At 47.5% G+C, this 14,304-nt stretch overlaps 7 protein-coding genes across 7 annotated transcripts; 3 read left to right on the forward strand and 4 right to left on the reverse strand.

Moving 5' to 3' along the window:
* Positions 1-446: 446 nt before the first annotated feature.
* On the forward strand, positions 447-923 carry CTRU02_215342 (uncharacterized protein; the record flags this gene model as incomplete). Its single annotated transcript, XM_036731534.1, has 1 exon — positions 447-923. The coding sequence occupies one exon, from the start codon at positions 447-449 to the stop codon at positions 921-923; it is 477 nt and encodes a 158-aa protein (XP_036576742.1).
* Positions 924-2,184: 1,261 nt separating this feature from the next.
* On the reverse strand, positions 2,185-3,315 carry CTRU02_215343 (uncharacterized protein; the record flags this gene model as incomplete). The annotated part of the gene is made up of 2 exons (XM_036731535.2): positions 2,185-2,710; positions 2,849-3,315. The coding sequence occupies 2 exons, from the start codon at positions 3,313-3,315 to the stop codon at positions 2,185-2,187; spliced, it is 993 nt and encodes a 330-aa protein (XP_036576743.2).
* An 88-nt stretch (positions 3,316-3,403) lies between these two features.
* Positions 3,404-3,700, reverse strand: CTRU02_215344 (uncharacterized protein; the record flags this gene model as incomplete). Its single annotated transcript, XM_070206440.1, has 1 exon — positions 3,404-3,700. One exon carries the CDS (start codon positions 3,698-3,700, stop codon positions 3,404-3,406), a length of 297 nt encoding a protein of 98 aa, XP_070059879.1.
* Positions 3,701-7,143: 3,443 nt separating this feature from the next.
* Positions 7,144-8,280, forward strand: CTRU02_215345 (isopropanol dehydrogenase; the record flags this gene model as incomplete). The annotated part of the gene is made up of 1 exon (XM_036731536.1): positions 7,144-8,280. One exon carries the CDS (start codon positions 7,144-7,146, stop codon positions 8,278-8,280), a length of 1,137 nt encoding a protein of 378 aa, XP_036576744.1.
* A 1,124-nt stretch (positions 8,281-9,404) lies between these two features.
* Positions 9,405-10,011, forward strand: CTRU02_215347 (uncharacterized protein; the record flags this gene model as incomplete). The annotated part of the gene is made up of 2 exons (XM_036731537.2): positions 9,405-9,657; positions 9,719-10,011. The coding sequence occupies 2 exons, from the start codon at positions 9,405-9,407 to the stop codon at positions 10,009-10,011; spliced, it is 546 nt and encodes a 181-aa protein (XP_036576745.2).
* A 204-nt stretch (positions 10,012-10,215) lies between these two features.
* CTRU02_215346 (uncharacterized protein) lies at positions 10,216-11,139 on the reverse strand (the record flags this gene model as incomplete). The annotated part of the gene is made up of 1 exon (XM_036731538.2): positions 10,216-11,139. One exon carries the CDS (start codon positions 11,137-11,139, stop codon positions 10,216-10,218), a length of 924 nt encoding a protein of 307 aa, XP_036576746.2.
* Positions 11,140-12,383: 1,244 nt separating this feature from the next.
* On the reverse strand, positions 12,384-12,911 carry CTRU02_215348 (putative ricin b lectin; the record flags this gene model as incomplete). The annotated part of the gene is made up of 1 exon (XM_036731539.1): positions 12,384-12,911. One exon carries the CDS (start codon positions 12,909-12,911, stop codon positions 12,384-12,386), a length of 528 nt encoding a protein of 175 aa, XP_036576747.1.
* Between the last annotated feature and the right edge of the window lie 1,393 nt (positions 12,912-14,304).

Genomic DNA, 14,304 nt, shown 5'->3' on the forward strand with positions numbered 1-14,304 from the left:
GAAGAGAACGTAAAGTGGTACTGTGGAGAACACTGCGCTTCGCGAAAGGAAATGAGGATCCGGGTCGTTGAGTCAAACGGTAAAGTTAATAAGCTTTGTGGCTGACTGTTCCATGGTAGTTTGGAGTAGAGCCTTGAAAAGCTTCACACATTGGAAAGAACTACAAGGCTGGAGAAACCCTTTGTTTCATTTGCTCCTATTGGCTTAGGCTAAAGTATTTATACATTGTGCATGTTCGCTGCAGATCTGTGTTTTAGTGTCTATCAGGATCAAGATCTATGGTCCAAGTCTTGGGGAAGTTCTCTCCTTGATCACAGATTTCGACCATTATAATGAGACTTCGCTCAAATACGTCATACTCATTGGACCAAAACAAAGAATATTTTTCAAAATGCAACGAATCACAAAAGTGTTGTTGGGCCGCCCTGCCGCCAGAGATTCGATTGATGATTCTGGACGAACTAAAGAAGCAAGACGGCAGACCCCGACTAGCACGCTGGGCCAGTGTCTCCCAAGAATTGAAAGCAGTGTTCGAACCGCATATATTCAAAACATTGACAGTCCAATTCCCTGGTTCTGATATTGAGACTTTGGATCAATTCGTTGACGGATACCGAAGAGACTTCGTCAAGAGAATCTCACTTCATGTGAAAACAGCAGAAGACGATGTCAAGGAAGAGTACGACAAAGTGGAAACATACAAAACGAAAAGAGAAAACAACAAGACATTCGCACAGGCTTTACAGCATTTATTCTCTGTTCTTTCTACATGGAGCTGCAGTACCTTTGCCAAAGGCATTGCATTAGAATTGAGTGCCAGCTCGCCTAGCGATGTTGACCACCCCTACCAACATCGCCACAACCAAAGCCAACATGATCTATCACGGATATACTCGCTAAACTCCAGGAGAGGAGACGCCTGATAGGCAACTTAATGGACCCTAGTTCCGCTTCTTTAGAGCTTCCACGGGTCCCTATTGTTACACGTTTCTCGGTAAACCAGCATTACTATTGAAGTCTCTCGGGAGCATCCTTAGCCAAAATTCTCTCTAGTATGTGTCATCTGAGGATCATTAACTATGAGCCATGGCGTGCTGTTGGGACAGAGGATCATATTCAACGCGAAGAAGCGAGTATAAAATTATTCGAATGTGTCAAGGAGTCTGTCACAGTTCGGTCGGTGCGTCTATGGGAGGCGCAGTCACCACTCCACGGGAATCCACGTTTCGTTAGGCCCGTTAACAGAAAGCTCGTGTCAGCGGCAGTAAGGGCAAGTTATCAACTTCGGAGTTTAGCGATATGTCACGCGATCGATGCGAAGGAGTTCTTTCAATATCCTGCAGCTGGGCTTACATTAGGCAAGCCTTCTCAATGCTTGGGGTTCTGGCCGACCCTTAAACAGCTAGCTTTAACTACTTACATCGGAGAACTACATTCTAGTTCAGCGCGTGTGGATAGCCTGCTGCTCAAGGCAAGTCAAGTCGCTTCGCGCATGCCCTCACTTGAGATTATGGAAATATGGGCGCCAGGAATCCGAGAGGGCTTTCTATTTCGCTATGATATCTGTAACAACGAAGCGAAGATCGATGTGAGAGCGACGTGGCAGTTTGAATTCAGCGATGAGGTTGTCGAGTCATGGCAACAAGTCGGCTGCCGCTACGCAAAACTGGAGTTCAGCCATGAGGCAAGATTTATTGAACCGGGGACAATGGATCCAAACTCTCCTTACGAGTTTTGTTCTAGGCTCCGGCTTAGAAGAATCCTTAGAGAGTGGATGAGATCTAACAAAAGTAATGAGTGTCATCAAATTTGAATGTAGTCTATGAGTTTTCTACTTGGGTAGTAGTAAATTGTTTTCAATCTCCATTGGTGGCAAATAAGAAAAAACAACTCTTGATTGATCACAGGAGTGTGATATCTACTGCGACATCGGTTAAAAAGCAAGAAATATAACCCAAGATTTACGGCGTCTGTGAAATGACACTACACACAACATGCAAGCGACAAGCGATGTGTGGACAATGGGCTACTAATTCGCCTTGTCGATAATTTCATGAAATCAAGATAGTACTTCATTACAGGACATGAATCCGAAACAACGCTCACACTTTCGCTGTACCTTTTGGAGAAATCTACGAGAGAACCGTCGTAGCATTCAGACAGAATAGAAGTCGAGCAAGTTTCTTACATTACCAGTACCTTGGCTTCGGGCAAAAGTGAGATCCAGCTATCTCCCGACGCTCTTCTAGCCCATGCCATCTTCAAGTGTTCCAAACCCCTAAGGATATTCTCGAAACCACTTCGTTTGTAGAAGTTTACAAAGGTATTTGTGAAGAATGTCTTATGCTCCTCGAGTATACAATCGGAAGCTGCAACGAATGTTGCCCATATAAGCACCTGTTTACCAGGAGACCCACTGGGAAACAGCTCAAGAGTTTCTTTGAATCGTTGAACGCGGCAGATAGATTCTGTGTCTGCAGTTGAAAAAGCCTTCATGGAGGGCTGATGGATATCATGGCTTGCTTGAAAAAGGTAGATGTCGTACGATTGCTGAATAAGATCCATGACAGCCGAGACTGCAACAGAATGCTCTGGATGCTCTTTTGAACAGTGCCTAACGCAGTCTAAAGCTCTGGTTATTTGAGTCTTGGAACTCAGCGTTGTAACTCCGGATTCTTTGCTAAGCAGAGGCGCAGCGTAAACTCGCATTCTATGATAAGAGGTGTTAGCACTACTGGAAGTTAAGTTCCTCCAAGTGGTGTAAAACAATAGTGGCAATAGTCACCGGATACTACCAGGGATCTCCTGGTGAGTCTTTAGTAGGATGATATTACAAGTAGATACTTACTTCCGGACTTGGCGCATTATAAAGGTTGCAAGCTCGTCTTTACCTAGACTTTCTTCCCCGCCAATGATTCGTAGGGCGGACTCGAGTAAACGGAAAAGGGCTGGAAAATCATCAGAACCCGTGACCATTACGGCGACAAGAAGGGTTAAGATAGCCAGCAAAATAAACAGTCGTTTTGAGTTGTCGCTACCCCTGAGATCTCGCCGTTGCAACTCCGTTATGACACAATTGTATAGATGGATTGCTTGGAGGTTAGTAGACCAGGATGACTTGCTGTCGGAAGTGAATGTAGCAGTCATTAATGAACACTTGTCACCACTCAACAAGCGCTGCTTCCGCGAATATTGTCGGGAAGTCAAATGAAATGAAGCAACAGAGAGAACGGCATTCAATACAAGCCGATCAATATGTGCGATGGGGAGAACAAGACGGCGCCACCCATTGTGGTCACCGTCAATTGCCACCATTTCCCCAGCTATGCAGTCAGAAACTAAAGTGACAAGTCAGAAATACATTTTGAGAAGCTACCTTGGTATGCCGGCTTACAGTGCAAGATTAAGAAAGACTCTCTGGAAGAAACATTGCTTGCTGACGGTTGAATTTTAAGTGAGCAGTCGGGATTTGTTTCTTTTCGCACCGGTGTAGCCATTCTCGGAGGCTTGCCAGTGTCTTCGGCCACGCTGACTTGAGATGCGTCATATGAAGCCGAGGCTCCTTCACCCGCCATACTGTCATCTTGCCCTGAGCTTCGAGATTTGTAGTTAGGCCGGATGTGCCGTTTGCCTTCCCAATTTGGAATCGGAGCTTGGGTGGAGTTGATGAATGACCGCTGTTGGCAATCAAAGGTACCATGATGCTTGGATTTGACTTGATCGAATGACATCTCAAGGGGATCTGGCGATAAAATTTTCTTTCGCTGTGGCCTTCCTCACCAGTGAACAGTTTAGTGCTCGTCCATGATGATCGATTATGGCGTTGTTGTGACCTACTCCTCATAGACCTCTTGTATGGTCTTGCCTACCCAGAGGCCGCGAGCAGCAATGCCGTTACTAAAACGATGCCTTATTCCAAAACCACTGCACTTCAAGCTCTTGGAGGAACATTTTTGACATTGCGGCTCTGTGCGGTCGCAACTAATGCGACGCTTTGAGCATTCAAAGCAGCCTGTTGTAACACCACGCAGTTAGACGCTGTCAGCCGCCTCCACATGGAGCAATGAGTTTAGACAAACCTCTGGTTTTGGGCCGGTAAGGACGGGGCTTCCGGGGCATGTTGTTTCCGTTGTTCCACTGTTGCCCCCGTCTAGAGGAGCATGGTGAATTGGCGTGAGTCCTTAGAATATGATCAATTGACAAGGGAGATGATTAAATGAGACACTGGAACGAGATGCTATGGGTGAGAGTCCGAGTGACTGACCCCTCCTTACTGGTTCCCCGCCACTAAGTGGGTATTTGCACTAAACTATGCCCGATTGGAAAGGTAAAAAGAGACCACCGACACCTTACATCTTAAGCATGACGGACGGCACCCGATACGCTACCCCGCACCGATTTTCCAAAGATAACCCAGCGATTGGCGACGGTTGTATATGGCTTGAATTGATGACTTGGTGTTTACCAATAGGGAAATTGTTCATAGGGAAATGGGACTTTCGTTGAGGTGTATTGGAGCTATGGCCACTCCCTCTTTGTCCTTATGGCCATTCAGGATAAGGTAGTTATAGGATTGTAGGCTAAGCTGACCTCATCTGCCAAACTCAACGTGCGAACTCACAGAGTCGGTCATAACCCCTTAGACCACCAAGCTGAAGGATATGCCACGATTAAATCACACTAGTTGTGGTGAGAGAAAAGCAAGAAGGCTATCAATGCTACCAACGGTTAAATAGGCCACCTGCTACCAGAACAAAGACCATTCGTGCCACTTTCGATTGGTGGTAAATGCCGAAGGAAGCTGAAAAGTGTAGAGTCTGAATAAAAAGTAATACTGGCTTCGTTACAGAGGAAAAGGCCATGGTCATCTTATTCAAGCGAGGATGGCGACGTAGTTGCCAGTCGAGCTGACACTATATCAAGAGTAACAGGCAATAATAGTGGAATATACATACTCCCTCGGCTCTCCCCAAGGATTCGGTGGTGTAGTTGTGGCGCCTGCATGATCACATATCATGCATCCTTAATCAGAGACTCTAGCCATCATTTAGGATGCCATGGCATTACCTATAAGAAACTCCGATACTAAAAAGAACTACTACTTCCACTTCAGTTCTCTTCTAAAATCTCAGCATGGCGATCTATTGACTCATACGCAGGACACGGGCTGCCAGGAGAAACCCTCCTCCATTCATTATGCCAAAGCCTGTTGAGGCGAGTTGTCTCTTTGTCGTAGTTCGCCACAAACTGACGAACCGCATCTTCTTCCACGTTTTTGATCTTTTCCAGGGTGTCGTTCAAGGCGTCAGTGAGTCTACTAACTCTCCACCTAGGAAGGCTACATGAGCACCCCCTATCGCCTCTTAAGCGACAGTAGTCGATGGGCTTCAATGTGCCAGCCTTGTGCGCATCCCACAGCCGGTGCTTCTCCTTCTCAAACTTTTCTTTCGCTTCCTCTTCCTTGAGAAGCCTCTCAGCTGCGAGCTTTGACAGATCTTCCTGCTTTTGTTGGTCGAGAGATAACTTCTCCTCTTGAAGTTCTTTGAGGAGTTTCACTGTTTTTGCGCTGAGAACGGAGTTTCTCTTCTGTCCGTAAACTGTTTTAAGAGCCTGGGCGCCATGGGCCCCTTGGTCTGCTGCTTTTCTGCCCATTCTATCTTATCCCTCTACTATTGAAGGAATGGAGAGTTGAGGTGAATGGTCGCCAATGAGCGGAAGATCAAAGATTGAGAGAGATATGGTCAGCTTTTGATCTAGTATGGTTTTATCTTTTTTCTGTCGAGTTTCACGACTAGCTGTGTGTTTATAGAAGGTCACTCAAAGTGGAAGTAATTGGGAAGTGTTTTGTATACAAGAAATGTAGCTGCTGACTCACTCCCGTGACGTGGTTTGAATCCTTCGGGCGAGCTGGCCGCAGCGGAGTTCCGCTCAGCCACTCTGCGCCACGATATTACATTCGTTTTCAGCGTCTTGAGACAAAACACTACCTCTGATAGGTAACCTAGGTAATGCAAGTAAAATATGACTCAAAGTGGGTTTACGAGGTCGTTCGAGTATGGTCGAAGATAAAAACGTTATAACATAAACGATGTTCACATGGTGAGACCACCAGTAGTAAGCTAGACAGTTAGTAGCGTGTTGGATCAATATTGTATCCACCAGCTTCAAAAACTGGGCGCCGTTCTGTTCAATGAGCAATTTAACCTTGATTAACGTTCTTCATTATTCTATCCGGATAGAAATTACCCATGTCCGAATCATTGATCTGCCATTGATCCTGCAAACACAATCGTAACACAGACGAATTCGGTTGAATTTGTTTTGTTGGTTCTTATTTTTAGCACTCCAAAGTCTCTTTTTTTTTTCTTTTTTTTTTTTTGGCGACACGCAGAAGCATAAGACAACGTTAAGTAGTTTGGTTTTCGTTCTCCCTATCTTCAACCTAACTCAATGGACACACTGATCGCAGCTTTCGATATCTACATCTCCGTTCACCGATCTGAATCATCATCCCAACTATGCACAGCGCCGTGTTTGTCGCCGCCAAAGGCTTTCCGGCTGCTTACGTCACGAAAACTATTGTCAACTTGCTGTCGCTTCAGCTCCATCAATCTCCCATCCTTGACGACAATATAAGCTCAAAAGCCCCAGACAACTGAGGTATATAGGACCCTAGGGTAGCACACTACGACTACATCAGGTACAAAGTTTACCATTGGTTGCAAGGCTTTTCTAACATATTAAATACATCAAGGTTCGCTAGTCCGCAAGTTCGAAAATAATAAGAATAAAAGGATACTTCGCTTAACAACTATATCGAAAATAATATGCATAGGCATGCTGAAACATCAAACACCAAGAACACGCCATTCGCTTTCAAATAATTGATCAATTAAATATGTTTCCCGAGAAACTCGGTATATTATTCAGATTTAGGAAGTGATCATATATGTTCGGGGTCGGGTTACGTCTGTCTCCATACAGTAATTCGGCCTCGGACGTTGAGTACAACCCGTGAAGCACCAGCCCCTCTCATTGAATCCTGTACAGATTCGCTCATGTACATATATGTATGTCTACCAGAGCACTCGGAATAACCATAAACAAACAATCTGGAATGTACACGTACCTGACATAAAGAAAATGGCATCTTCACCTATCAAAAACCGCGCCCTATGGCTTTCTTCTTTTACTGAGCCCCTTTCAATCGTGGAGCTACCTGTTCCCAGTGCAGATGCTGGTACTGTCGTTGTCCAAATCTTAGCAGCTGGATTGGCTCCCTACACGCATCTCATTCATTCAGGGAAGATACCTGGACTCAACCTTACACCGCCACTGGTCCCCAACCCTTCTGGCATTGGTCGCGTACACGCCGTTGGGCCAGATGCGGTACGCTTGAAGGCAGGCGACCTTGTTTTCATTGATGGTTTAGTTCGAGGCCGCGATGACCCCGACATATGCTTGATGCCTGGCCATATGACGGGCGGGCATCCGAAAGCGCAGAAGCTCATGCAAGGGGTCTGGAGAGACGGGTCTCTGCAGCAGTACCAAAAGGTACCTTTGGAAACCTGCTTCGTACTGGATGAGGAGCGCCTTATTGGTGAATTAGGGTATGACCCGGCAATCCTACATACCCTCAGTCATTACTCAGTGGCTGCCGGTGCGTTGCTGGAGGCTGCCGACGTCAAAGTCGCCGAAACAGTCATTATTGGACCCTCTGGAGGTTCCTTTGGAGGTTTGGCTGTCGAGGTCGCGCTTGCCGCCGGCGCCAATGTCATCGCCCTAGGCCGGAGCGAGACAAAACTAAAAGTAATGCGCGAGAAGCTGAACAATTCGCGGCTGAGTACTGTCGCAATGACAGGCGACGTCGAGGTGGACGCCGCGGCGATCATGGATGCGACCCCTGGAAAGGCCGGGGCCGAGGTTTTCAATGATTGGACTCCAGGTGAACTCCAGACTCCGCCGTACTTGTCGGCCGCAGCCCTGGCGTTAAAGAAGGATGGCAGGATTGTGCTGAGTGGTGGAGCAGGAGGCAACTTACAACTTCCGTATGGCCTGTGTCTCCTTCGAAATCTCAAGCTTGTGGGAAAATGGATGTGTGAACGTCGTACGGTCGATCAGGTAATTAGGATGGTCACCCAGGGACAATTGAAAATTGGAAAGGAGAGTGGATCTGAGATAAAGTTGTTTGGACTTGAGGAGCATGAGGAGGCTGTTGAGCACGCACGAAAATACGGAGGATGGCGGAATTATACCGCTATCCTGCCAAACCGGAACTAATTCTGTTTAGGATCTTTGGCTGTTCAAGAAAGTTGGACTGAGAGCAAATTCATCTCAGTAATGGAGTTTTTCTTAGAAATAAACTATCGCATCTTAACCTGCAGAGTGATTAACCTGAAGTTTTGGTGATCTTTTGTATTGGTGCGGATGAGAGTGATCTTTTCAGTTATGAGTGGAATTCCATTGTTTGGATCAGCCATGGAGGTTTCTCCTTTTGCTGGACAAGGAAGGAAGGATGCATGATGTCGGTGGACCTAAATCGCGGAGGCTTTCCTGTTTGTGCGATTTTTTTAATTTGGCGGTAATGGAAGAGGCTTCATCCTACAAATTGACAAGCCATTCAACAACAATTGGCATTTCAAGAATACTGGTATTTCGTGTCTATTATTGTAAGGCATATTTATGTTTACTCTCAAGTATCTGGATTAAATCCCAAAAGCAGGTTACAGGCATGGGTTGAAGTAAGTATTCAACCGTCGAAGTATCAGCAACCACTTGCGATATTATAACAACCGATTCACCATCAATACTTTGAAGTCAGAGAGGAAGAAGACTTGATAGTAATGAAGTAATCTGACTGACAGAAAAGAGTTTGGCGGCCAGCCTTTGAGCAACTCGGTTCATCTCAAAAAATAACAATTCTGTCGTCCCAGTTGACCAATCTGGTAACAGCTACATACCAACAGATTGCTTTTGACATGTAACCATCTCAAGTTCAATTCTTGCAGCTACTGGGTGTATGTCAAATTAGAACATACCCCTCAAGTTAGCGATCTCGTAGATAATTATTAGTACTAGTCTTCATTCGGGAGATGACAGCGGTTGGAAGATGGGCTTAGTCAGCTTTTAATTATGGGGCTGACTTTTCACGGCGATTTGCTCTCATATCCCAAGCTTACGTTTGCCACAACACAAGGTAGGCGCACCTCTAAGCCAAACAATTCCTTTGCGAGTGTGGCATTCTCAAAGTAGAAACACATGGGCCACGACAACTACCTAGCTTGAATAACCTCCGCGGACTGCTTTCTAGAATCATGTCTCCCCTTGGGCTTTCCCCTCGTCTGCGCCTCCTTGGCCAACGACATCTCTGCGCCCGGGTGCCGTACTTCAAAGGCACCCACAACATGCATCAAAATGTCTTCAGGATATTACCGTCGAGAATCTCCAGACAATCGTTTTGCTGTAGCAAATCAAAGAAAGAGCAGTCGCCACCTGTGCTATCGCGAGACTTCTGGGCTTCTTCGACAGCATGGCGCCGCGCTGGCGTGAACACGTTTCGATGCCTCGTCGGCTGCACGCTAGGTGATTTCTCCGCAATGTGGTACCTTCAGGCATTTCATCCGGAAATGGGCATGGAGAGCGTGATGGCCATCTCGAGTAAGTTTTGAACACCCGTGTTCCGACTCGCTATATGATGGACCGACTAACGTGCCGATAGTGGCAAGCGGATTGTCAACATCGCTCCTCCTGGAGACGGTTCTGTTGAAATTCGGTAAGGATCGATTGTCCTGGCCGACTGCGGCAAAGACCGCGGCGGGAATGAGCATGATATCGATGATCACGATGGAGCTGGCGGAGAACGCGGTAGATTACCACCTCACCGGCGGCGTGGTGCAGTTGGATGATCCCGCCTTCTGGGGCGCCGCCATCGTCTCTGTGGCTGCCGGTTTCCTTGCGCCTCTCCCATACAACTACCACAGGCTCAGGAAGTTTGGCAAGGCGTGCCACTGAAATATCTCCGAGACCGTCGCAAGACAGGCGGGCCAGGTCTTGTGGATCTGTAGGATATGGTGTATAATTAAACACACAACCGCTTCTGTTAATACTTTTTTGTAATGGGAAGCCTTCTCTGCTCATTTATTTTGCTTTTCGAGCTTGAGGCGCTCCGCCTCTTTCACCATACCCTCGACGAATCCTGATCGTTCATGAATCTGTTTACAAAGAAATTAGCAAATTAGCCTTATGGCAAGTAGTAACGAGTGATCTTGAGCGGGGAGTATCCCTCACATTTCGATTGAAGGCATTCATATACGTCGTGTCCGCGCCGTTGGCCACCAAAGTTTCAATAACAGGCAAGGGGTCACATTTGCTCAAGTCAAGGACGGCGCTGAAGGGATTCATGGTTTTGCGTCCGATAGTTATCGATTCCTGAAGGATACTCGGATCTCTTTCAATCATCAGCTGCACCAGAGCTGCGCTTCCGCTTTGGAGGGCGGCAACCCAACTCTTTTCGATACGAGCGCCGCAGTCCAACAGGAGTCGAGCCGACTTGAGCGAACCGCCGTAAGCGGCCATGAACAGAGGCGTGAGATGCGACAGAAAGACGTCCTCCTCACTCGTGTACTGATAGGGGGTGGCATTGACATCTGCGCCATTGCTCACCAGATGCTCCACGATGCTGTCGAGCCCCGCATATGCTGCGAAGTGGAGGATCGGATATCTCCCGTAGCAGTATCCAGTACTGATGGCTCCGTTCCAGTTGAAATAGAGATAGCTAATGTCGGAAGCGTTTGGAGGTTGGAAATACCACATTTCATCTGGTTTGCAAAAAGGCGTCCCTCTTTTAAGCATTAGAAGAGCTCGCGCCTCGGCCTCGGCACTGGGCTCATCCTTAAGAGGGTCATCATAGTGGAGGGCTGGCCATAGCAATCGAGAAATCCAAGGAAGGCCGCGAGACTTGAAGTATCGTTGATAACATATCTTTAGGGCGTAATCGGTATATAATCGGCAAAGGCGTGCCATTGACATGAGATCAACAAGGTTGTCGATTTCGTCAATGATGGCATCAATTATCTCCGGTGGAAGGCGAGGCGCCGATGGAGAGCTCGCGTCAAGGTGGAGGCTTCGGACAGAGTTCATTGTGCAATTTTTGATAAGTGAAGATTTGGATATTGCAACGAAACACCAAGAGTTACAAAAGTCCTTAAATCATCAAGGGTTGGTGTGACGAAATCGCATTGTCTTTGTGAGGGGAAAATGCCAATGTCTGCCTGATTTTTGAACCCCTATGATGAGGTAATCCTGCTGCGCCACAACAAAAATGTTAGGCAATGAGGTTTGGCAGCTGACCCGGACTCATCTGAGGCAGTCGTAAATCGGAAAATAGCAATTATGAGAAACTGACGATTTCTTAGTTACACGTTCCGGAGCACCATTGGATGTTGAAGATGTTTCTAATTTTGGCACAACTCAAAAGACTCAGTCAGACACTGAAATCCAGACCCGATCAAGACAAGTCACTGTGAGGGCATTAAGCGAGTACGAGCTCCGTCCCATTTGCAGTGGATTTCAGTACCAGCAACAAATGGGAGAAAGATGCGGTAGAAGAGCCTCTTGAATTCCTTCCTACAGGCGACAAAATGTTATTTGCGGGTGACTTCCACCGTCAATGACAGCCTGGACCACGAAGGCTGCGGATACTTCGGCCTTCTTCGTAACTGTTGTGGGTAATAAAGTTCGCAGGTAGGGGACCTTCGGAGAATTTTGGGTGATGCCTGTGAGGATGATTTTGCTGTGAGCACTGCCGACCGGGAATAACCAGGCCAACAACGTCGGCCCCCCACATGTTTGTTTCTTTAGGGGTTGTCGTCACCTGTAAGCTCAGCGTCACTGGGGGATGTTGCTAAAGCCGTCTTTGTCTATAATCTTAGGTGCCTGCGACATTCCCGCTGTTGATGAACTAATATCCTGTGTTGGTGGTATTGGCCTTCTGAAGTCTACAGTTAAGTTTCATACAAAATTTATCTCAAATGCAGCCCATTGCTAACCAAGCTAGGTAGGTGAGTACACTAGAGTAATTCTGCAGACTCTACACTAGAGCAATTTTGTAGACTACCAAAGTTAGTTTATTGCTTTTTAATGATTGCAATTTCATGCTCCTGTACGTTTCAAACTTAGATTGCCTTACCTACTGAGCAAGTAACTGTCTTGTTCCCAACAGACACCAGTCCATCTTAACGTTCAAGTACATCATCAAGCCGATAATGTCACTCGGAGAGCACTATCGCCGAGTTCAAAACAAGGTTAATGACATTGAAGTGGCGTTATATTCATCAACGTAATTATTTACAAGAAATTGGGGGGTGTCACAGCCCTCCACCCATCTACATGCCATCCTTGATCATTGCATTCACAATCTGCACATGTCTGTTGGCATTCGTCTCGCTCCACTCGTTGTCGTAGTTCAAGCCGTACGGCCAAAAGTGGGAGCCGCCGCAGTTGATCTTGGCACTGCTACCGTCCCAAGATCGCAGGAGAGGCAAGGCCGTAGCCCAGTCTCCGGCAGCACACTTGCGGTCAAAGGCAGCGGTCTGGCCGACGCCGAGGGTGTGAGAGATCTCGTGCAGGGCAGTGCGCTCGTTCATGTACGACCGGTTGGAACCGAAGCGGACGTCGCCGTTGTAGCTGGCCTCTGCGGTAGGAACGCCGGGAGCGTAGTAGACGCGGAGGTTCTTCGTCGCCGAGCCGAGGCGGGAGTGGCGGGCAACGGCCAGGCGCATGGCGGCTTCGATCTTGGTGTAGGCATCCCTTTGGTCGGCAGTAGGGTTCGTAGCCTTTTGGAGAGTCCAGGTGATGGCGCCCTGGGTGGCGGCAGCGTAGGCCGCGACAACGGTAATGATGGACAGCTTCATGTTGTTGTGTATATGGTCGAAAGTCTTTTGGGGAATAATGAGAGAGTTTCAACGTCGCAAACGTGCTTTTCCGTACCCGCTGAAGATGAGGAATAACAAGGCAGAGATACAACTTGAGGTGCTGTGTTTGGATGACAGGTGTTTGCTCTGAGCATGAAAGGTCAAATAGTTCGGACGACGAAGAAGACATGCCGGAGCTTTTTGTACGTCTTCGGCAGATCAGGAAACCCTGCTTTAACCCGGCATCACATCCCATCCCAATTTTGACCTCCTGACAGGGCAGCCCATGGATGCTTTCCGCTTCTGGCACTACCGTTTGACGCGTTTTCTCATGGCCGACAAATCGTCCGACGACGCCCAGCCGAAACGTGCGGCTAAGCTAAGACAGAGTGAGCGTTGCCTCTGGGGGGGGGGTTTAGTTGACGAGATAAAAGGGTCGGATTAATTTGTCCGTGGCGCCTCGGTTGCTTCGGACTCGTACTTGATGCAACGCTGGGCCATGTCCAGAGCGCATCTTGACCAGGCCCGTGCCTTGTCGTGGCCCGGCAAAGGGGGTTATATTAACATGCTACGCTCCCCCGCATCAACCCAAGCCGGGCTTCCGTTCTAGGAACAGCTCTCCGACTTGCTGTTTGCACTATATTAGCCTTTGTGTTAACCTTATCGGCTAAGGTTATTGGTACGGGTTGTTTGGCCGACTTGGTAACAACATAATTGTGGGACATATTGGTTGGGATGACTGCCGCATGCACTTTCATTTCGGGACACTCCTTTGGTAGATCATGGGGTTTTAGGGGCATCTTTTTTTCCATCCATCACAGTCTTTTGCCAAGAATGGCCGGCACAGCGACGTCCGAGATCCCTGGGGGCATCAAAGACCTGCTGGATTTGGCATTTGGCAGAAGATCACTTCGTTCTGAGTGGAAGCCGAGATGCGTGTGGTGGGACTGCTGTGATCTACTAGTAAACTCCTTCTTAACCCATTTAAACTACCTGAAGGACTGCGAGTGAAGCGGCAGAAAATGGATCCCAGAAGGCATATTTGTGATTGGATGCGAACTCGAAGCCCCAAGTTCCTTGGCACAACGTCTTGCGCTCCAATAAGGCCAGTGAACATGGGGCCACTATCACCAATTGCCGTGTTCCCCATCTCTCTCTTCTGACTCGCTCGAAGCAGAAGACTTAATATTCTAGAGTAACCAGGCACCCGAGAGCCATTTTCTTTTTGATTGAAACAGGGTGGAACAGAATGCAGAAAAGCGTTTGTTCCCTTAAATCAGGACTGTTCAGCACGTGTTTAGCAATTCCCCGCACGATAAAGTTGAAAGGCAATGATCCGTGTCAAACATTCCTTGTCAAAATGAATCTAGGCCGGCGAAGTGTGTGCTTGCAT

The sequence above is a fragment of the Colletotrichum truncatum genome, assembly GCF_014235925.2.
Source record: "Colletotrichum truncatum strain CMES1059 chromosome Unknown Contig_0015, whole genome shotgun sequence".
NCBI lineage: Eukaryota > Fungi > Ascomycota > Sordariomycetes > Glomerellales > Glomerellaceae > Colletotrichum > Colletotrichum truncatum.